The 25,337-nt window shown below is 37.9% G+C and overlaps 1 protein-coding gene and 1 long non-coding RNA gene across 2 annotated transcripts; both read left to right on the plus strand.

Annotated features, from left to right (window-relative positions):
- Positions 1-1,699: 1,699 nt before the first annotated feature.
- On the plus strand, positions 1,700-11,194 carry LOC139729746 (uncharacterized). Its single transcript, XR_011710883.1, has 3 exons — positions 1,700-1,737; positions 9,274-9,361; positions 11,151-11,194. It is a non-coding gene; the product is annotated as an uncharacterized lncRNA (long non-coding RNA).
- Positions 11,195-13,234: 2,040 nt separating this feature from the next.
- LOC139729779 (neuronal acetylcholine receptor subunit alpha-7-like) lies at positions 13,235-24,005 on the plus strand. The gene is made up of 4 exons (XM_071640713.1): positions 13,235-13,320; positions 17,888-18,020; positions 21,332-21,817; positions 22,056-24,005. The coding sequence occupies exons 1-4, from the start codon at positions 13,235-13,237 to the stop codon at positions 22,173-22,175; spliced, it is 825 nt and encodes a 274-aa protein (XP_071496814.1). The 3' UTR covers positions 22,176-24,005.
- The last annotated feature ends 1,332 nt before the right edge of the window (positions 24,006-25,337 follow it).

Genomic DNA, 25,337 nt, shown 5'->3' on the forward strand with positions numbered 1-25,337 from the left:
GGAGGTTTTCCCGGCCGATTCAATTGCTCGGTCATTTGCATTCATTTTCGTCAAAGGATTCCTCAGGAATCGAAATGCTGTCACTCAAAATCGTATTTCTTCTCTAAAATATAAAATTGACTAATTTTGGCAATCGTTTTCGCATTTGCGCATTGCCGCATTCTAATTCAGTGAATGTGCATGCACGTTTTTGGCTGCGTACTCAACATCGTCTGCACTTGTTGCCAGCTCTTTTCCTAGTACTTAAATTCACATATGGGCAGGCAAACTTGTACGACATCCATTGAAGTGCATTATTTGTAGTGCTCTCCAAATACAATGTTAAAAAACGACTATACATTTTGAATCACACATATTGTAAGGATGCAAATAAGTATATTATCTTAAATGAAGATCACAACGCAACATGATGATCATAAATATATATAAAAAAAGATGTTGAAAGAAAAATTACTAACACAATAATGGTGATCTTAATGAAAATAAAATGCAAATCAATAGTGATAAAAAATTCATGTGATGACATGACGAAATGAGGATTTCGTGATTGAAGTTTACAAAACATGTTTAGCAAACGCAAAAAAAAAAATCTGGATGTTCCATTAAAAAAAAATCAATGCCGATCATGATGGTGGAATTTAAATGTAAAAGTCAATAATAAATTTGCTGCGCATGATCAGTCTTGCTTATTCATGAGTGTACATGCATTACGAAATTCAGTGCTCAATATTGTGAAAATCGCTTTCTCAAAGACGAAATTGGAGGTGCCTGTAAGTACTTATAGTGTAGAACCCATCACACTAATTTGAATGCACAAACCTGGGGAGCATTGGGAGCATTTTCTAATGAAGCGTTTTGGTCGGATATTTTTCTGACAAACAGAAATCCTTGCATCTGACTGGCTGAGAGCAAATTTGTCCGACAACTTTGTCGGACAAAATGCTTCATAAAATTCTTCCCCCCCCCCAAAAAAAAAGATATATATATATATATATATATATATATATATATATATATATATGTAAAAAATCCATGCCCAAATTGAAAGTTATCCACCCCCCCCCCCACACCCTTCCCACCACACACACACACGCATCTGTTCATGTAGAGTAGAGTGTATAGACAGGCTTCACCACAATGATCATATTGTAGTTCGGATAACTAGGGAGGTGGAAATCCCACCTCCCTGGGATAACGGTATTGGTCTGTAATGAGCAAGACAGCCGTGTGTGTTCCACCTCCCTGGTATCATCATGGTAGTGGCTCCATGGTATCATGTAGCCAGGAAATGTCAACTGAAAAAAAAAATAAAGATGATATCCTTTGGGGTTAGTAGCCACCTGTAAATCGATTCCGCTGGTCTACTGAACGCTTGCTTGGATAAACCCACACGACGTATAAAACATAAGAAAAAAAAATCCAGGCATAATTATACACGCACACTCGCACGCACACACAGGCGCATTTTGATACAACCTCGCACTGTGCCCAGGGGGATGGGTACCTTCCGTCTTTCTGATCTCACCATGCAGACATAATATAGAGAATAATAGAGAGTATAGACATAATATAGTGCAAACGTAGACGACATTTTGATTCGTTTTATTTCCTTTTGGTCTCCATTTGATACCAGATCTCTGTCTCTCGTTCATTCTTTTGACGCCGACAGTGATTACAAAGAAAGTGCAGGTTACCATCGTAACAACACGGTTGTCCTTGTCGCAAAGAACTGAACAGGTCAGTAAAAAGATATGACAAAGGTAGGTTCATCGGTAATCATCCCGAGGGAAATAGCTTTTATACTGACAGCATTTAGGAGAAGTCTTCAGGAAATGAGTTTTATTTCATCATTTCTGTCGAATTCCAGTGGCGCCTTACGAATTTGGGTAATGTTTGTTATTCCCAAGGTTCGTTAATCCGAAATTGAAATCATAAGGTTCATTATTCCGAAGATCCTCATTATTCCGAAGATCCTCATTATTCCGAAACACAGAAATTCCTTATACCTAGATGCCCGTTAATCCAAACGTTATTTTGTGGTGTTTTTGCGAATGTTCCACATCGTACAAGCTTTGCTTTTTAGTGGGACCCTCCATTTCCATTCCCATCCTGATATAATTTGTACTATGCATTATATATATAATATATATATATATATATATATATATATATATATTCAATAAACTCATTCTTTCTTATATATTGGCTAAATAATGAATTACTGGTTTATTTCTCGATTCTTCGTTATATATATATATATATATATATATATATATATATAATTATATATATATATATATATATATATATATATGCACATTCGCACTGTCATCCCAGGAGGGAGGACCCCCGAAAATTCTGATTTTTAATTAAAATTAAGATTGGCATTTAGTGCATTCCTCTGTTGTGACACCATTATTGCTATATACACTGTTGGTAAAAAAAAAAGTGGAGTAATTTTGTATTGAATAAAAGACGGCCGTTTTCTTTGCGTTTAAAATTCTGTCTGTAGACTAGCTGGTATGTTATTGATTACGTAATGTTACCACATTATTCAGGTTATATGTGAACATGAGGAATGTGTTATTACGTAACAAAGTTACCTTGTGCAGACTATAAAGGCCCTGTGCAGTGGAAATATTGACCTCTTTACTGATTTTGCACCGTGTAAAGAAAGTTTATTTTTCCAAGTTTCCTGTACTGTTTGCATTAAAAATCGGTACAGAGTCCCCCTAGACTGCGCCTGGTCCAATGCTGGTGGCAATGTGCGAGAGAGTGATAGCGCTTAGGTAGGACTAGGGCTACAAGCAGACTCGTGCAGGATAAATCTTAGGGATTTCACAAGGTGCAGTCTCTAAAATCGTTAAGCGTCATCGTGAGAGAGGAAATGTGCGGCCACGGAAATCACCAGGACGTCGCAGACTGACAAAAGGAAGAGATAATCGCCAACTGTTGAATCTTAGCCTCAGAAACCGGAAGTTTTCTGCAAGTCGTCTTCAACGCTTGTGAGGAAACATCATGGTCTCAAGATCGACAGTCAATCTCAGATTAATACAACATGGCTACCGACCACGGTAATTGGTTAGATGTCCACGCCTGACGGCTAGCCACAGGATACCTCGTCTCTTTTGGGCCAGGCAGCACAGGACGCTTCAACTTGGATGTTGGCAACACGTTATCTTCAGCCCTTTTTACACTTGTGTTTCTTAACCCCGGACTTTCTCTGACCCAGGACTATCGTTAGTCCCGTACCAATTTTTTCAGCTTTTTACACTGGCCAATTAGTCCCGTACTATCTCTTGTCCGGGGCTAAGGAGAAAACTTACCTTTTTACACTCGTATTTCTTAGCCCCGGACTTTCCAAAGCACATGAATATTCATAATTACGCTGTGTACTGTACACGTACACGCACGCACCGGCAGCACTTGATTACCTCGTTTCTGATTGGTCAGTGAGGGTCGGACTTCGTCTCCGTCGCTTAGCCCAGGATTATTTTTTCGTTCTGTTTACACTCACTTGCTTGGCACCGCAATTGCGGTGATAACCCTGCTATTTTGCAGGGCCAGATAGTACCGGACTATCGGTGGGGCTAGCCCACTTCGGCAAAAACGAGTGTAAACAGAAAGTGGGCTAAGGATAGTCCCGTACCAACGGTGGGGCTAAGGTCCCCCCCCCCCCCTTAGCCCCACCGTTGGTACGGGACTAAGCAAAAATTTACAAGTGTAAAAAGCCCTGTCATGGACGAGTGCCGGTTCATCCTTGACCGTAGAGATGGGAGACAGTGAGTTCGTCGGTTAGCTTGGGAAAGCCTTCGGGATGACTGTGTCTACGAGACAACCCAATGTGGAGGAGGCCCGTGATGGTCTGGGCCGGAATCTACGGAGGAAAAACGCCACTAGTGGTGCCGGTTGGCACCACTAGTGGCGTTTACTATCCAGTGAATGCCGCTGTCTACTGGGAGATATTGGAGATCCACTGCCTTCCATATGCAAGACATGTGTGTGGGTTCAATATATCCGACTGCAGGATGATAACGCTAGACCGCACAGGGCAGCTGTAGTTAGAGAATTCCTTAAGGCAGAGGGGGTTGAGCAGTTGCCATGGCCAACTTATTCGCCAGATATGAACCCCATAGAACATGAATGGGATGCCCTAGGCCGGGCCATCAACGACAGAGAGGTCATTCCTCAAAATCTGCAGGAGTTGGCAGCTGCGTTGAGGGAAGAGTGGGAAGTCATACCTGTCGACGTCATCAACAACCTGGTGGACAGCCTGTCACAACGCCTACGCGCTCTAATTCGAGCTAGGGGTGGGTATACCAGGGGTGGACATACCCGATATTAGTGAAATCTTAAGAACAATGATTTAAATTTGATGTGAACTTGTCAATGGAATCACACAAAAAAAGTCATATGGAAAATTGAATGACGTTTAAATCAAATAATTATTCTTGATGAAGTTTCTTTTGTAATGTTATCAATGTTCTTTCATGCCCATAGTTTATAATGATTTACTTGTTGAAAATCACCATGAATGTGTGTAAGCGGCATGATAACAAAGTTAAGTGATTGACATACATCAAACATATTATTTTTCAATCACATTGTAATAGATATGTCGTTAAAATTTGAGAAAAAGAAATATTCCACCTTTATGACCAACAGTGTATAGATACATTTATGTTTTCTTCAATTTGTTACTCATAATCGTAAGTACTTTGTTACTTTACGTTTTTGCAATCATTACAAATAATAGTTCTGCTTACACAATGTATATAATTTCTCTGCTTATTTGACGAAAATGAAAAATAAATTTGAATTGAATTAAAAATAGCGAACCTTGGGATTGACGAACCTTTGGAACGAACAATAACCACGAAATTGGCTTACACCTTCTTTATCGCGAGCACATTAACAGCGAAATTTGGAAAGGAACAATGAGATAAGTATGTTTGATAACGACTCCCATTTCTTGCATTAAAGTTTCATCCGTGTTCTTTGCATGCTTCTGCAGCATAGGGAAGATAACTCGTTTGCAAACTTTCATTGTATACAGTGTAAAAAAAAATTAGAATCATGTTGTCTCTATCGAGAGATCTATCAACATTGAGTGCAAATATTGAGTGCATATTTTGCAGACACTGAACAGTCGTGATGTCTTATGTAATACTGTGGTATGTTATTGTCCAATCAAACATTTTGTCAACACGTTGCAGATTCCATTCAGGGTCTTGCCATCGGGCTCTCTGAATTCATCATTAGCAATTCCACATTCTACTTCGTTTCCCTCTCTTCCTCTTTCCCTCTGCCCCTCTCTAACCTTCTATGCAGAGCTTGACGGCAGGCACCAAATGGCTTAATAGTTGTACATGTTACTTTTTGTGTCTTACTGATCATATCCTGGTGAAAGTTTTAATGCAACAATAGTTTATAGTATATATACCAAAGTAGGCTGTATAATAATGATGGCTCGGTCACAGTAACTTCATATTAATGTATAGTTTGTTTGTTTTTCTTCTTCTTCTTTTTCTTCTTCGTTTTTATTACATAAAATTTGGCAACCTTACATCATCATTCTGGTCTTATCTTCTATCCGTTCTCCGTTTCTTTTTCACAAACACTGATTACTCGGGGCTTACAGCCAAACAAGCTTGCTTTCATGTAGGTCCCGTCATACTTCTCTTTGATCAACCCCATTTCGATTTCGATTTTGACCAGTTATCATTACATGTAATTACTGTGTTATCACCATGTATATTGTTTGTTTTCTGCACATTGTTCACAAGGTAAAAGAACTTGTCTGGTTTCTGTTGTAATGTTCATAAATGAGAAGTATGAAAAATAAATGAATTGAAATTGAATTGAACATATAGCTATATAGTACACAATAAAGTGATTTCTGAATAGTTAGTCTCATGCTGGTGTCTAACATAATATTGAGCATGGTAAGTCCCGCCACAAAGGCATTTTACCTTTTTTAATCAATTAGCTTTTGTTTTTAATCAGTTAGCGCTTATATTCAATCCTCATTAACTTTCAGAACCCATATTTACACAATATTTATACAGACACGGATTGCACCAGTGACCAAGCAGGTCGCATTTTCCAGGCTGGGAACATTGTTCAACAATTCTATGCAATCTCTTTGACCCCCCCCCCCCCCCCTCCAAAAAAAAAAAAATAATAATAATAATAAAAAATAAAAGAAATTAAAACCCAACCAAACACACATACATTCATACAAGCAGACAATCAAACGACAACCCCGTGTTTCTGTGGTATCCTTGGTGGTGGTATCGCAATTGAGTTTTCCATTGTGGCTGAAATACTGTTTACATTCAAATTCCATGCAATATCCATCTTATGCAACGGTTACAGCTCGTTATTCCGAAGGTTCGCTATTCCGAAGGTTCTTTAGTCCGTAGGTTCTTTAGTTCGAAGGTTCTTTAGTCCGTCGTTTATTCCGAAGATTCGTTATTCCGAAGGTTCGTTAATCCGAAAATGTGGTGACGTTTGTTATTCCGAAGGTTCATTAATCCGAAAATGAAATAAGGTCCGTTATTCCGAAGGTTTGTTCATCCGAAAATGAAACAAGGCTCGTTGTTCCGAAGGTTCGTTACGGACCATATCACTTATCTTTCGGATTAATGAACTTTCGGAATAACGAACCCTATTTCAATTTCGGATAAACGAATTTTCGGAATAGCGAACCCTATTTCATTTTCGGATTAACGAACCTCTAGGTATAGGAAATTTGTGTGTTTCGGATTAACGAATCTTCGGAATAACGAACCTTCGGAATAACGAACAGCACCCAATGCAACGCATCTGAGAGCTTATCCTGTTTATCTTTGTTGTTATTGTTGTTGCTTCTTTGTAACAAGCCGAGACTACAAAATGCTATTATGAAATTGACCTCTTTTTACCACATCACCTGATTCTAACTTGGAAAGAGTTATTTTGACTTGTTTGATTACTTGATTATACTAAGATTGATTTTTTTTTAATATTCAGAATAATTGATAAAGACGTTTTAGAAATGTAACAAACATGTAGATTATGTTCATATGGTTATATGCCCAAACTGTGTCACAGATTATAGATATGAACCCGTGGGAATGACAGTTTGCAGCACTCGCATTGAATTTCAAGTCGGTGGGAATACCATGACCTTACGACCTTACATTCTCGCATTACCCCATCCTTACTCGTGACCTACATCAGCGTCATTCATCCCTGCATCGGAGAGGTCACCTCCGTGCCTGCTTTTAGATTTTAAAGGGGTGGTAAAGTTTTAGTTGAGACCTGGCTTCAGGTTTCTAACCTTTTTATGAGATAATGAGAAACCTGTTACGAAAATAGAAAAGAGCATGTGATTCAAAGAGGAATTCAACGTTTATTTGGTGAAATTTGGTTGCGAATTGGCTGAGATATACGAGGCGATCTTACTAAAAGGTGACTACATATTTTTATTATAGGAGCGCTTCGTTTTACTTTGTTTTTGGATACATCAGCCAGTCAAATACCGAATTTCATCAAATAAACTTTGAATTCTTTTTATAGAATGGCATGCTCTGCAACATTTCATAAATGGCTTCTTATAGTATGTGGCAAAAACTTTGAAACTTTAATCCTCATCACCACAACCATCCCTCTAACAGGACACTTCAGTATATTACTGTGCATGCAGGGTATATAAAGGCAAAAAAGAGAAGAAGAAAACATAAACAACGCTTTGTGGCTTGGTTCTGATATCGTGACGTTTAGATGTCAGATGGAATGAAAAATAAAACAACAAAAAGAAAACTATGGAATAGTCGGAAGATTCGACTTTGGTATAGAGGTTATAGAATTACACCCACGGATATATACCCATACCATGCAGCGGGAGCAGTGGGGGTACAATTGGTAGGCCTCATACTTTATGAAAGAGGGAATGACACCCAAACAATTGTTGTTTTTTCATTGAAAAGTACACATTCCTTCGACTTATGCTTCTAACTTAAGGGAAATGTTATTCCTTCTGCGTTCTGCAAGAGACAAGTCAAGTGCTCTTTGTGCTTTAAAGTGTATATATATATATATATATATATATATATATACATTATAATCATGTTGAACTTTTTTTTTTCGTTTTCCTGCGGTGACGTCACGAACAGTAGTCTTCTAGTGGTGGCACCAAATCTCTAAACATTAATAACTTTTGAACCTATCATGCAATTTCCCTCAAACTTCGCCTGTGTGTTCTTTTGATATTGCTGCATTCGCTCAATCCACACTGTAAGTGATATTTGACTATAATTCCCTTTTTAAGAAGCCCGGGGTTCACATGATCGCTTAGCAAGATGTTTGACCCACTTTGTCCCTCTCGGCAGAAGGAATTGCTTGTCAACTAGCTGTAATTGCACTGCTGGAAACCACATTTTATATAATAATATGTTAGACTGCACATGTTGGGAGAAGTAAGGAAAAGACATTATTTTTGTTTTTGTTTCAAATCCTGTCAACGACCGACTCCACACGTGAGGTTAAGTTAAGCAGTACTAAAATGTTTATACTTTCAACAGTCACTGACAAAAAAAAAAACAACATGTGTAGATATGAAGAAGTCGATTTGACTTCCAAACACTCATGCTTGATGTATACCGCATGACATTTTTTCCTCGATTAATTTTGCTAAATAAGTTGCGAATTTCATCACTAAATGACTCGTATCAAGTCTGCACATAGGATTTGTCTATCAGTATGTGATGTGGATGTCACTGGCATAATATATCAAAAGTAAACTTTACAAATTGATAACTTGTAAAGGGATCATTGTCACTGAAGTGCTCTAGTAATACTGCTGATCATTCACTCAAGACATGCATTATATTACTGTGAATTTGTCTTTTAATAAGTTAAAGAGAACAGTGCAAACGATGACAAACGAAAGAATTGATGGCGCAATAGTAATGATGAAGTAACACTGATGATGATATAGTACAGGTGGTGATCCGTATTCATACCATCGTTTTGATTATCAGCATTGTCAGGCTTTCGGAATTTCTTTCATTTCTGTTTTAACCATACTCCTCTTTTTTATCTGAAAAAAAACCTCGATAAGGAGCCTTTTTTTTGTTGTCTTTTGGTTTCTACTGTTTTATGTTTATCTTCTTCTTATACCAGCAGTGCTTGCTTGACATCATGTTTTGCTTTTTTTTTTCTAACTCAGTTGCAATGGGCAGTTGTTCAATCATCTTATCCTTGTTATATTTCGATTTTTTTTTTCAGACGTGACATCAAACACATTCCATCAAGATGATGTCTTTGTGTGCTGTTGCTATTGGTTTGGCTCTCTTGAGTGGCGCCACCTGCCAAGGTTTGTATTTAATGATCCTCCACCATTCTCCTTTCGAGATTTTAAATATCTTCTAGGCCTATACTTTGTTCTCTCCTTTGGCAATAATTGTAGTCTTGTCCAACTGTAGAATTGTCCTTATAGTTTCTGTGTAGTTTTGGGAGATTAGAAGCATATTGGTATAGCAGTGTTCTCTGTAAGGAATTCTTTCGTATGCTCAGTGCTCATGATTTTATAGCGGCCACTGAACATTGTATCATACTCGTATTTTCTTGTCCACCTAGAGTTTTGAAATATTCTTACACACGTTTTCGTGTGTTACTATTGTGTGAGAAAGGGAGACAGTCAAAGTTGCTGGTGCAAATGGACCTTTGATCCAGAGAATTCATTTCAGCTTGAAAGATACACTCGTCATGTCGCGTTTGCATATCACACAGTAGAATAAACACACTGACAAACGAAGACAATGGGGAAAAAAGATGGCCGGAAGTGCTGAAGTGTTATTACAAGCAAAGCACTCAAGGGGAAATAACATGTCGCCTGCAGTGGAGAGAGAATTACTGCGTCCATGTCAATATGTAAGTCCAGACACGTAGCTAGGACTTTTTTTTTCTTTTTTTTTTCTTTTTTTTTTTTTTGGGGGGGGGGGGGTTTCAAAGTTGAAAATAGTAGACATTTTGAAGCAACCAAATGGGATAGGTATTCATCTTTTTTCTTCTTTTTCGATCCCCCCACACAGCTTTTGTCTTGTTTCTTTCAATGCTGATCAGGAGAACACAGTGGGTTTTGTTTTTGTGCTCTCTCATTGGTAATCTGGTAGAAAATGGAAGTCACTTAGGGATTATTTGGGTAAAATCAAGAAAGAATCTCGAAGAAATGACGACGATTGGCCAAAGCGACAGCTGGTCTTCTTTAAGTTTAATTCTGAAAAAAAAAATGCCTTTCAGTCAAAATAACATCGGGGTTTTTGTTGTTGTTTTTTCCAGGAAATTACGTTTGGGTAAGATGCTGGGGTTATATCTTTTAGGTTCAAGCTTAAGTTTTAGACTTTTAGCATCCTATAGTAATACAACGCTGAATATCATTCATAGATCCTTTCACTTCGATTTGTTGTTCAGAATTAGTTGAAATGTGGTTAAAAATTTTTGTGACTTTGAAGGGACATTGTTATATAAAGGGTGAGATACTCTTTGATTAAACACATAATGCGATTGAACGGATGAATGTGTTTTGAAGAAAAATATTTTTGAGAACACTCAAGAGTCCGGATACCAATCTGAACTCAAATGATTACTTCTTAAAGGGACTTACTGTAGAAAAAATGCTTAATTTAAACTAGATTGCAATCAAATGATAAAATGTACCTCATTGGAAAAGTAACATAAAACAGGATCTGTTATTACATTTGCAGAAGAATCACATGCTATAAAAAGAATAGAGCATATTTTTATGCCATTTCTGTAAAAGAACCTGAAAAAAAATCACTTTATACCTTGACAAGCTACTTTGAATAGCAGATTTAGAAATCAAACCTTGTTCATAAGATAAGTTAGTATTGTCTTCATGTTAAGTCTTTATATACTACAGTAATCACTCGCGGGGAGGAGCTCGCTTCTGTGTTCTCGATAGAAATGTGTAGTCTTCAAATGACAACATTTTTCGATGCATACTGTCATCATTGTGACAAAATTGTCGCTGCGAGTAAGATATTCGTGAAATGGGAGCTTTTTGAAAATGATGATATGATCTCAAGTAATTGTCCCCGCCCCGTCATCTGATTTCCCCCCTTCTTGATGTTTCATTCCTACAGACCACAAGCGGCTGATGGATGACCTCTTTGGTAACTATGACAAGGATCTCATTCCGCACTTTGACAAAGTGCACAACGTTTCGTTTTTACCGACACTCCGAGCCATCGCAGATGTTGTGAGTAATTTCATTTGATTGAAGAACATGATATTATTATCATCATTATTATCATTATTATCATGGTCATAGATCCCATCATGTCAATATTATGTCTACTTTGCATAAATCCAAAAGGTTGTTATCAGTTGCCTGATGTAATGCGATCATTACTCGAGAATGAACGTGGCGCTGCATTTCAAAACATTCGAGAGCACTGAGAAATAATGTTTTCAATATCTATATATAACGAATAACCTGAGCTTCATAATAGTCCTGCATACCTCCCTTAGTCTCCATAAGTTTATTGAAAACTTTAGGGTGAATAATCAACAGTTCATTTCAATTCCCTTTAGATTAATTTTCATTTTTCGACAGAACATAGCATACACTTCACTCTCTTTTCTGTGAGTAAAAAAAAAAAAATGCTGTAAACGGCACATTGCGAAAGACAAAGAGTTTACAACGATTTAGCAAATAAACAAATATCATCGTGTCATTTTTTTCTGGTGTGTTATGTTTTGTCGAAAAACGGAAATAAATTTCTCAGAGTTTCGTTGATGTTGTTTGTTGAGCAGATATCTAGTTTATTTAGTGTTCTGTACTATAGAGTTGTGGTCTTAATATAACTGATTTGGTAGACTGTTTTGTTATCTTTATAAACGTATGTTTTGTTTTATTTTTTTTACGTGTAATTGCGCATACAATTCAGAAATTAACCTGATTGTTATTTTTTACTTTTCTTGATTTTGCAGGAACTGTTCAAAGGCAGAATTGAAATTGATGTGTGGGAGACGTTGGTGAGTCAAAAAAGAAAAAAAAAAACAACAACAACAAACCAATCAATAATTTTATTGGAAAATGTTGACGTTCCAAGATTCTTCATTGTTTTTTTTTTTTTTCGGTAACTCTCTTCGTACCTTCAATAGTAGTCTTACTACAAGGCCCTTGAGATATTTTTACTACAGTCTTTCAAGAACAAAGAAAGTCAAGCAGTGGGTCTCTTGTTGTTTCTCGCGTGATGGCCCTCTATCTGTACTCATTTTTCCTGCAGGGCATTAAATTACACTAGTGGCAATGAGCAGAGACTCCAACCCCAAGCACCTTCTGATCTGGAGATTCTCCCGCCTGAAACCCCTAGCAAACGGGAGACTCCAACTCATGTGCGCCAAGTTCCTTGTGGCCGGGGTCCAGCTCTAGGGTTCTAGATGCTTTCTCGTGCTAACTAAGGCTCATTTTTAAATATACGATAACACTAAGTATTAGAAATTATTTCATGCGGAAGAAATTAGATCTCAAGCGGGAGAACAGGAGATTTTGCAAAAATGGGCTTTCGACGGGAGATCTCCTGTCGAAAGAGGGAGAGTTAGAGTCTCTGCCTGGGGCTTCAAAATGTATGTGTCTGTGTGCTACTGGTTGATTGTATTCGATGAGAGTCATGAGCTGCATTGGAGAGAGAGGGAGAGAGAGAGAATAATGGCATACCGAAGTATGCAGAAAAGTCGTATATTATAGATTATGGTATGAAAAACTTGATACAGCCAACCTATAGACAATCCCCCCCCCCCCCATTTAAGTCTATGATCATTCATACAATATATCACGTAAAACTTCTATCAATCTTTTTTTTTCTATCTATCTATATCTATATCTATCCATCTATCTATCAATCTATATCTATCTATCTATCTATCTACCTATCTATCTATCTATCTATCTATCTATCTATCTATCTATCTATCTATCTAATCTATAAACACATGGAATGTTGATCATTATGAATAACATATCTTTTATGTATATCAAATAATGATATATCTTCGCACATGATAATTCATACAGTCTTTATATATCCCCAGTAACAAAATAGAGATCCTATGCAATTGCTGCATGCTGAAGACAGCCAGATGATCATAGCAAAAATATTTTCCCCCTGCAAGTATTGTACTCCAAATTTCCATCTGTTTTTTTTTTTTCACGACGCTAATGATGATTCCAGATCTGGAGCGACTCCCGCCTGGTGTGGAATCCGGAAGACTACAGCAACGTGGACGTGTTGAGGATTCCCATCTCTAGTTTGTGGAAGCCTGATGTCGTTTTGTACAACAGGTATAGAAGATAGATATAATTGGTTCTTGATCACATCACGTTGTTGTTGTTTTTTTTTTGTAGTTGTGTTGAACCATTATAAGCACACTTTCTTCGCTTTTTTATTTGCTTGTTTACTTTTTGCAAACGTATGAATATGACATCATGCAGAATTATAGCATGTTACCCAATTTATCATTATGAAGGATGATTACAGACTGGGGAGAGGCGATTTCCCTCTGTTATACAGAACAGACATGCAACATGGAATCAAACAAAATATGAGCATTCTTTCTTTTTTCGTTGACTGAGATAGACTGGTGAAATGGTAGTGAAGGCTAATTCTGAGGTAACATTAGTCTATCTTAAGTTACGACTGGTAAAGCCAGAAATATCCCATCCGTGAACTTTTACATGGATGGGAACACAGCACCACTTTGCCACACAGAAGGCGGAAGTTTGAGAAAGAATTTGAGGAAGGATCGAGCCCTTCAGAATACAGGTGGGGCATGCAGGAAAATAGTGTACCATGCTTCTGTCCCTGTAACAAGCAATAAAGGTGCGCCAGATTGAAAGACACGGAAATACAAAGTATATCAATTTCAATTGAGCGCAAACAGTGTCTTTCGATGTGGTACAGAACGACAATGTATTGCAATAAGTGTGTCATTGTTAATGTATGATGCTGCTTTGCACACAGAGAAAAGTATGCAGTTTGTACAATCGGCGGTCTATACCGAACATAATAATTTCAAAAGGAATGCACGCTCTTCAAAGGCCTGAGAATAACTAGTTGGCGCGGACTAGGATCAATAAAGGGGGCAGTCAATATCGTTCATAACTTACCGGGCCCCGTTTCATAAAACTTGTTATCAGTGACAAGTTGTCATAGTTGTTATAAACTACTGAAATCCTTGCATCTGATTGGCTAAGAGCAGATTTGTCACTGAAATGTGGCTGTTATCACTGATAGAAAGTTTTATGAAACGGGACCCGGGTCTTATGATTTATCCACTTCCCATAATAGTATATAAAAGAACGCTGCACTATAGGCAAGGTATTGCGTACCCGAAGTCATCATTGGCGAGAAAATCCTCAGTCCTTCTGTTATAGCTTGCTATGTTTGAATCTTCATTTCCAAATACACTCAGTCTTACCAACTGATGAAGCGGTGTTCCCCCTTTTTCTTCTGTTGTTTCTAATAAGTCTAAACATCAAACCTATGAAGAGTCCATTTCCATAAAAATAATATAGCGAGATAGGTGAAGCATGTAGAATTAGAAGTCTCATGGTACTCATAAAATCAGCACAACCATCCTATGGCGACCAAGAGGAAGATGAATCATACCGTCAATTGTTCCCACGTATACTTTCGAAGGGCTTTACTTTTTTTTCTACAATCTTCATGAAAATAACCGATGTCATCGATCCTTAGCAAAACATCACTATTGCTTCAGCGTGTAGCACCAGTGGTGTTCAGACAGAAGACGTTAATCGATTGTTATTGGCCAGAATTGGTCAGACATATGCAGGGGATGATAATTCAACATGCCAGAAATAGAGAGAAGCATCGTGTTAGCAAATTCCTGAGAAACTAATACGATGAGAATGAGGAATCGAACATTGTATATTCGAATTCCTGAGAGTACGTGTGACATGGATACCTATACACGGTTACAAACGAGGACACGCTTTTGTCGGGATCCTCACACCATGTATTACTGTATTATCATATTATATACAGACTGGACGATTGAATAGAACAAACAGAACAATTCAAAGAGTAAGGAATTTAGTATCGTAAAAAAAAAGAAAAACAGTTTCCCTCTTACAGGCATCTCTTCCGTCCTGATTTATTTCTTTCCCGTGAAGAAGAGAAGACGGGGAACCTCTCTTCTCATTTTTGAGTTCATATGATGGGCAAACACAAAGCAAACAACCCACTGTCAACATACGAATAAAAAGGGATCCTTTTGTCAACCCCGGATGAATGGAAAGGTCAAAAAAGAGCGAACACACTCGAGGTTACCGGGTTGTGGAATGGTACGAAGTATGACTTTACTCCTCCTATTCTAGTAGGTCCTACTTTACCCATTCATTGTCACCACTGATGTCAAGCAATTGCTGCCTGTAAATACTTATTTCGTTCCTCCTTTTCTATTAATTGTTATATATCTAATCTATCCATAACATCCTCTTGATCTCAGGTGTGTACTGCGGTATTATTCGTTGAAATGATCCATATAATACCACTTATGAGTTAAACATCGCATGGATGAACTCGTCTCTCTTATTCACGTCTATTTCGGATCCAAAGTTTATCAGTCGTATAGTCGTGAGTCGTATATTATGAGCGGCGGGCTTTACATTTCATATGGAATCGTTACTCTGCCTTTTCTACTTGCTATTTATGAATTCCCCTAGTTTTTGGCGTTTTGCACATCAGAAAGAGACCAACGTAAAGATACAATTCTCTTTTTTGTATAGGAATTGTATATGTCTTGTTTGTATGTATGCCAATAATTCATCATTAAACACCCTGTATATCACTATACACATGTACATTGCGAAAGGAACTGAGCCGTATAATGCGTCATAAGAGGGAACATTGAGATCTGGTATGCAACGTTTAGAATTTCTTAAACAGCTTTTCTGATCACATTGCTTGCTATAAAGTCCAAACTGAGATTTTTTTTTTAAAACTGTAATATGTAGAATGTTGTGAAATAAAGTCATCTTTGCTCAGTAACGCCTGAAATAGACGAGGGATAAAAATGATGGAAGATTTCTGACTTCCCTGTGGCCTGTGACTATATTAGTTTAAGCCTTTGTGAGTTTGTCGGTTGGTGTACTCTGCTAAATGCCTTCGTTATCATAAAACTGAAGAAGATAATCTCTCGCTTAATACACCTCACCAACATAGCAAGATTTTGTAAAGGAGATTTGTTTCATGACATGGTTGTCATACGGAGCCTCTTTGAAATATTTCACCATAATTTTCAGTGCTCTACGTCTGATCAGATATTGCAAGAAAAATTGTGAGCGCGTCATACTGAAAAAATGGTTCCTTGCGTGGGGTCACAAAACATGAAACAATGTGCATGGTTATACATTGCACTTATCCGCTGTCCTTTTCTTACGGATCGTTCCATCTCATGTGGTATAGGGTGGGCCTTATGGTCATAGCGTATAGACTTAATATGATTTTGACAGATGGCAACTAGCAAAAAGAGAGAGGCGTTTCCCCGCCATTTGGATCAGTCAACGGTGCTCTTTTAGATGGATAATTCGTATTTCAGCGAAGAATATGTTAAAAAGTCGTTCGTTAAGAAATCCCATTCTAATATTATATTTACATGTATTTAAACAAAAAGATTACAGGAGATCAGCAAAAATTTCGGGATATAGAATCCCCCCTCCCCCCCAAAAAAAAAAGAAAAGAAAAGGAGAGAAGATATGAAGTGTAAACAAGTTTAGGGAATCAGATAAACTAAGAAGTCTTTGTCGATTATCGTTGAGCAGCTTTCCTTTGGGTTTGTACACACAAGATTACCAATTTTCACTTTTCTACCGATTTTTTGTTTTTACTTATTATATATTTTAATTTAGACAAGTTGTTGGTATAAAGTGCATGCCTGTTTACAGAGTAACATGCTTCTTGTAAGCGGATAGGGCCTTTTTGAGGGAAAGAGAGAAATTAGAATTATTAAAATGTTTTGTATCAAACAAATTCAGAGCTGGTCAACTTCTAAATCACAGAGCTCCCAATCAATTATACTCTCTAAATCTATTCAGTTCAAAACTGTTCTTATGTGTCCAATTTAATTCCCAAATTTTCATTGATGTACTCCGATTTCTACAAAAACTTTAAGGACTTATTGATAACATGAATACAAATTACCCTTTCTCGAGTGAGAGAGACACTGTTTTGCAATCGATCAATCAATCAGTCTATATATATATATATAGGCCTATATATCTAGTGCGAGAAAGAAATCACCTCTACAACAGCTTTTTGACTTCTCCTGAATTAATTAGAGTTATAACTCTCTGCCCCAAAAAAAGGAACATGCGCATAAAGGGTTGAAAGGTTGGTCCATCGGGTACTAGTATTCGAGCTTGGGTCTGCCTGAACCGCTATGACGTCTCCGTGGCCGAGCAGTTTAAGGCGTTGGCGTTCCATGCCAAAGACCCGGGTTCGATTCCCAATTTTTCAGCTCTTGTGCATTTCCGAGAAGGAGGAACAGTAAGAGGAATAATGATGTCAAAGCTACGCACCGATTTCTCCTTCCTTATATATCACAATTGTTATACAAAAATGTTAAATTGACAGATTTTAATGGGCCGAATGGGCTACCAGAGAAGAGTTTGTGTCAAGCCTTGATATTGATATATATATATATATATATATATATATATATATATATATATATATATATACAGTGTATATATTTATTATTTATATATACATGTATTATATATGTATAATCCACTTGCACATGGCTATTGAGACTATAAACTGTGTCTTTTCTCTTTTCCTCCCCCGGATAACAGTGTAGAGACGACACAGAGTGTGACCGATATCCTAGCCACGGTGTACGCTGATGGAACAATCCACTACATCCAGCCACATAATATCAAAGCCCAGTGTGCCATGGATGTCTCCAGGTATCCATACGACGAACAGGTGAATACATGTATCGACCCTTTCAACGCGGGAACACATTTGGGTCTTTCAAAGATAAAAATGTATAGTGATTTTAAAATCACTTAAAGAATAACACGGTATAGGGATCGGACAAAGTCACCAGACCTGACCCTCTTGCTTGACTCTAATACAGATGTAATTCCACTTTCAAATGCCATTTTGATTTGATTTGATTTAATTTAATTTAACTTAACGTTTCTGGAACTTTCTTATGACAATGATTTTACCCCCCCCCCCCCCCCAAAAAAAAAAAAAAAAAAAAAAAAATATATATATATATTATACAAAATATGAAACTTATGGTCCATTGTCCCCGCCGAACGAGTTCGAGCAGGGGACTATGAAACGGGCTCCGTACGTGTGTGTGTCCGTGTGTGTGTCCGTGTGTCCGTGTGTGGGCCCGTGTGTGATCAAAATGTTCAATTTGCTACTTCTCTGTCATTTATGAGCCAATTTTTATTCTGTTTGCTTTATATGATAGCCCTACATGGGAGCTTTGAAGCTTCTAGACAGAATTTCAGTTGTGACCTTTGACCTTGACCTTTGACCTATAATGTACATTTTGCTACAAAATGCTACTCCTTCGCCATTTCTAACCCGATTTCGATTCCGTTTGCTTTATGTGATGGCACTACGTGAGGGCTTCAAAACTTCTACACAGAATTTTGACCTTTGACTTCTTTGACCTTTGACCTTGATTTTTTACCTGTATTGTACATTTTGCTACAAAATGCTACTCCTTCACCATTTCTAACCCGATTTCGATTCCGTTTGCTTTATGTGATGTCACTACGTGAGGGTTTCAAAACTTCTACACAGAATTTTGACCTTTGACTTCTTTGACCTTTGACCTTTATTTTTGACCTGTATTGTACATTTTGCTACAAAATGCTACTCCTTCGCCATTTCTAACCTGATTTCGATTCCGTTTGCTTTATGTGATGGCACTAGGTGAGGGCTTCAAAACTTCTTTGACTTCTTTGACCTGACACAGAATTTTGACATTTGACTTCTTTGACCTTTGACCTTTATTTTTGACCTATAATGTACATTTTGCTACAAAATGCTACTCCTTCGCCATTTCTAACCCGATTTCGATTCCGTTTGCTTTATGTGATGGCACTACGTGAGGGCTTCAAAACTTCTACACAGAATTTTGACCTTTGACTTCTTTGACCTTTGACCTTGATTTTTGACCTGTATTGTACATTTTGCTACAAAATGCTACTCCTTCGCCATTTCTAACCCGATTTCGATTCCGTTTGCTTTATGTGATGGCACTAGGTGAGGGCTTCAAAACTTCTACACAGAATTTTGACCTTTGACTTCTTTGACCTTTGACCTTGATTTTTGACCTACATTTTATTGTACATTGGCTACAAAATGCTACTCCTTCGCCATTTCTAACCCGATTTCGATTCCGTTTGCTTTATGTGATGGCACTAGGTGAGGGCTTCAAAACTTCTACACAGAATTTTGACCTTTGACTTCTTTGACCTTTGACCTTTATTTTTGACCTATATTGTACATTTTGCTACAAAATGCTACTTCCGGTGGGGACATATATTACGCACCGCGTAATTTCTGCTTTTCCTTGTTTTGATTTTGTGATACAAATCATTCTGATATGATACAAGTTCTTGAATTATATTTTCTGTCACAGAATGTTTCATAGTATTACAGGGGTTGACACTTCAGCATAGCTTGAAAGTGTGGCAACAATAAATAAATCAATTCTCAAATTCTTGTCGAACGCGCGCCCATTTAAAAAATGTAGGAAGATGACCTCAAGAAATTTGCCGTTTGTTTTTTTTTTCTTTTCTTTTGACATGTGCATCGCAACGAAACATTAATAGCGCATGGTATAGAAGATGAAAAAATACTACTGAAAATTAGCAATTGGATTACAACAATAATGACATGATCAGTAAGCATGTGACATGTTGCAATGATAATCTAAATATGCGAAAACATGGATGAACACAAAATATCTAAGATACCAGAAGATAAGTGACATAATGCCACAGTTGAAAACATGACCACGTGTTTTGTTAGTACTCATACTCATACTAAACAATTAAAAGAATTAAAAAAAAGAAATCAAACTAATTGCAAAGTATTTTTTTTTTTTTCGAATTAGGTACAGTATTGCATTCTCCGCAGTAATTCAATTTTGATGAAATATTATCGGGGTTTGGAATTGTCATCTTTCAATCATATTCTATTTACTATATATTATAGAAAAAGAAAATACAATTCCGTTTCGTCATTTCAATTGTATTGTTTATGTGTAGCTTCCATTAAACTTTCCACAGTTCTTTAAGTATCACATCTTTTCACTATTTTTTTAAAGATTTGTTTCTACATTTTGGGATTAAAGTATCAAGGAAAGAGACCAATCACATTTGAATTTCAACAAAACCAACATTTGTCATCGAGCTGCGTTCTCCAATTCTCAAATTCCTCAATATCTTTTCCCCCAATTGACTCATCTGAATACTTAAACTAGCATGTCATAACCTCCGCAGTCGCTCTTTTCTATATTCACAATACAATCCAACAACATCAGAGATGGAACAGCACAGAATTATCAATTGCTGTTGCAAGTCTGTCCTAACAAACAAACAAATAAACAAACAAACGAACAGTGAGTTTTTGCGGACCTATATTCAATTTGTTTTCACTTTTTCTTTGATTATTATCAATTTGCGTCTGCAGCACAATGTCTTATTTATTGCCTTTGTATGTGAAGTTTCCATGAAGATTTTCCTAATTCCATGCATCTAATCTTTTGGTCAAATTTATTTGTATTGAAAAAGGAATGATTTTGTTGCATAACTCACTGTCAATTCCATCAGATGCAGCTGAAAAGTTTACCAAGGTAGTAGGAGTCGACACTGTAAGAAGTATAAAGTTCTTAGAGTTTTATAGGACTTTATTAACAAGCTACATGTATTTACATTTTATTTCATGAACATAAAAGCTTTCATTCAGCAGCCTAGACCCTTTGCTTTGACCCTGCAAACCTATCGCTTCCTTTGAATGTTTAGGGCAAAATTCTCAGCTGTCGTGAAAATGGGTTTTCTATCATAACCTAAGTGCATTCAATTTCCGTACTTAAATGGGTGTTATACTCACTTGCAGCTATTTACACCAAGCGTTTGTTTTGTTTTGATTTTTGCTTTGCTTTGCTTTGTTTGTTTTGTTTTTGAGGATGTCGTGACGTTTTTCTACGAGGGTTTGTATCTCTCTGAATCGTTTACAGTACATTATTATGTATTTATTTGCAGACATGTGAGCTAATATGGGGCTCGTGGGCACACCACACTGAAAACATCGCGCTCATAGTTGACAAGTTGGCTGGCTTCGACGAGATCCTCGACAATAAAAACTGGGATGTGATCGACTACAAGCTCGAACTGAATCGTAAAAAGTATCCGTGCTGTGCAGAATCTTACGATCAGATCAAAGGCACCGTCGTGATCGCCCGCAAGAACTCGAGCTCCCTCATCGGACCAGCCGTCATCACTGCCTGGCTGATCCTTGTCGTCTTCATCCTGAGGCCCGAGGGATCGGGGGAAAGAGTCATCTTCGGCGGGATCGTGTTCATCGCCCTGGTCGTCCAGGCAATGGCGCTGAGCAGCGAGGTGCCAGCGTACATGACCACTCGGCTCGGTCGGTATCTACTGGCGAGCATGGTTCTCACTGCCATCATCACGCTAATCAACGCAGTGCTGTTCAGCTTCTATCGGCGGGACAGTCCTTTGCCATCAAAGGTGGGTTGTCTCTCGCATTGGCATACCGTAATGTATACCAGTAGACCATAATTTTTCATGCCTCTGCATTGACAAAAGCAGTATATGTATTATGCAATTGATCTCAAAACTGTTTCATACACGCTCTATGAATAATTCTTACATGTTGTGCAAATCACACATACACACAAATTATGCATGTCTGATATGTAAAATTAACACAACATTGTTTTTCTTCCGACATTGTTGTCTTTGACAGGATATACAGGAGGCTCCAGCCAACCAGGATCGACGTCGATTCTTCCTGATCATCAATCTTGGCCTCCTGTTCATCTCCACGATCCTTCTGGCGATAATCACGGGCGCCCTCTTTTCCTGAGCTTATGCCATGATGATACCGTGGGAGTTTACAGGTGTATCTTGTGTCTGATTCTTCCATTGTGTGTACGAGCTATCTTCCATTTCACTATGCATTACTAACATTTATTATGATGTGTGTAATTAGCCAATTTAGATTAGTTTCTCCATTGACACATAAATATTCTATGCATAAAAGTAAGTGCATGGGTCACGCTGTGTTTCCTATAGGTATATATAGGTAAGATGTTATGTACCAGCAATCAATAAAATAGTGAGAGCTGTTTTGTCTCATCTGTGGATAAGCCACATGTTTTCAACATTGAGGTCCCTGGTTTGAGTTTCCTTACAGTACCGGGTGTGCCTGGGGGCACTTCATGAAGCACTTAGGGCTGATACATTTGCTGACAAAATTGCTCTCAGCCAATCAGATACCGTACAAGGAATTCAGTGGCCTATATCAGTTTGTCAATAGGAAAAAAATAAATAAATCTTGACAATATGCTTCATGAAATGCCCCCCTGACCTTTGACATGACACTTTAGCTCATAGCCTAGTCCTTTGAAAGGGACTGTGGGAGCCTGTGAGTACATGTATATTATTATAGAGTGTGTGTATAGCACACAGTGCTTCCTAATGGGCCACTTATATCATTATTCATATTCAGAATTGACTGTAGATTCAAGCGAACATGTAGACCTGCATGGTGCGTATCTCTGTGAACTTATGACTGATAATTTGACAAAAGCAAACACGCACACACAGTGACATAAAGATAAGAAACGAGACAAAGTACTATGTAGTAGAAATATCTGACATCAAACATTAAACATCTTGTACTACTATTACTTCAAGATATATGCTCATTTTATCAATGTATTTATTCCATCTTTGTCAGGCTACCTTCTCTCATCTCAATACAGTGCACTCCCGTTACAACGAACACGGTTATAACGAAGTAAAACTTCTGGTCCCAAAATTATCGCCATTAATGTCTATGGTACAAAATTCGCTTCTAACGAACACGGTTATAGAGAAATATTCGTTATAACAAAGTCTTTTCCGAGCCCCACGGACAAAGAAAAAAAGAAGAAATGTGATCCATTATAACGAAATGTGGATCGCTTTCGAAAATACGTAGCGGAACAAGCATGGGCAAACGCTTCACATCACGGTGTGTTCGCTCTGTGTGTCACGGACAGTTTCTGTCAATTTTATGCTCTCTTCAATGTAATATCCAAGCGAAATTTAAAAGGTACAGTGTACCATCCCGTTTCACATAGCTGCACAGTGTAAGATGAGTATTCAACAAACAGAATATGATATATGCGTGGTTTCCTTGTTTTGATTATATTGTATTTGTTCGGTTATAACGAAAGAAAACTGCCCGTCCCGAGCATTTCATTATAACGGGAGTGCACTGTACAGAACTGTCAGTAGAGATACAGGGTGCTCCCATTACAATGAACAAAACTGTAGTGCATAAAATAATTTTTTAAAAACAAAGTAAGAATTCAGGTACCAAAATCATCATTACATGTATTAAGTTTGAGGCAAAATTTCCTTAGATTATGTAATGAATTTCAATACAACGAAAGAAAATTGCAAGTCCCAAGGACATAATGGGAGTCACCTGTTGATGCTACTTTTGTTTGAAGAAGTGTGAACATGCAAAACTATCACATTGCTCAGTTCAAAATATGGTACAGTGTACATATGTAGTGTCTTTCCACTACACAGATTGTGCAAGTCATACCTGTTTTAGACGCACACATTATGTGTGCATTCAGGATTCTATGGATAGTGATTGTGGTAAAATTGCTACAGTATTCAATCTTTCCATATTGTCAAAGAAAACTAGAAATGTCGCTACAGCGACTGGTTATACCCCCGTCAAACAACATTTCATAAGCTTTGGTCAAAACAACATTTGATAAGCTTTGGTCAAAAAACTGAGGAAGTAGTTAAATCCGCAAGATCTTTCCTTGATCTTCTGCCATTAATATGCCGTTACCATGGCAACGTACTTTCGGGTACTGTCGAAAAATGCGTTTTGCACATCTACAACCAAATGCACACGTCTGTACCAAGTTTCATGGAAATTGGGCAAAAACTGAGGAAGTAGTTTGCAACACAAAATTTTCCATCATTTTGGCTCATAATATGTGAGCTGTTACCATGGCAACATACTTTTTGTCACTGTCAAGAAATGTGTCATGCTGACCTATATCCTAAGACAAACATTCAATATGAATTCCATGAGAATTGGAAGAACACTGATGAAGCAGTTTTGCCATGAAGCATTTTGCCCTATATTTTACCAATAACATGCCGTTACCATGGCAACGCATTTTTTGTCACTGCGGAAATATGTGTCTTGCACATTAACATATTCAGATGAACATCTGTACCTAATTTCATAAAAATTGATCAAAAACTGTGGGAGGAGTTCGCGACGCAAGATTTGTACCCATTTTTGCCCATAATATGCCGTTACCATGGCAACGTACTTTTGGGTACTGTCAAAAAATACGTCTTGCACATCTACAACCCAAGGCACACATCTGTGCCAAGTTTTATGGGAATCGGTTGAAAACTGAGGAAGTAGTTCGCGACGCAAGATTTGTACCCATTTTTGCCCATAATATGCCGTTACCATGGCAACGTACTTTTGGGTACTGTCAAAAAATACGTCTTGCACATCTACAACCCAAGGCACACATCTGTGCCAAGTTTTATGGGAATCGGTTGAAAACTGAGGAAGTAGTTCGCGACGCAAGATTTGCAACGGACCGACCGCCCGACCGCCCGACCGACCGCCCGACCGACCGCCCGACCGACCGCCCGACCGCCCGCCCGACCGCCCGACCGCCCGACCGCCCGACCGCCCGACCGACCGCCCGACCGACCGTCCGCTGATTCCTATATACCCCCTTCAAACTTCGTTTGGCGGGGGTATAAAAATGCATCTCAGTGGTTTTCAAAGAAATTATTGTAATATTTTCATTTTATTTACTGTTTGCTTTGACTGCGTTTGCAATTCTTGGTTGATTTAAAGCAGTGTCTAATTGCTGTACACTAATTTTTATCCACCAACATACCAGTCCTACATGATGCCATCACCTAACAGTTCAAAAGTACATATCAAAGTCTTTTCTAGCACCATATGTTTACACAATCATTT

The sequence above is a fragment of the Diadema antillarum genome, unplaced genomic scaffold, assembly GCF_040938485.1.
Source record: "Diadema antillarum isolate AM-2024a unplaced genomic scaffold, OU_Dant_1.0 seq00000263_RagTag, whole genome shotgun sequence".
Taxonomy (NCBI): domain Eukaryota; kingdom Metazoa; phylum Echinodermata; class Echinoidea; order Diadematoida; family Diadematidae; genus Diadema; species Diadema antillarum.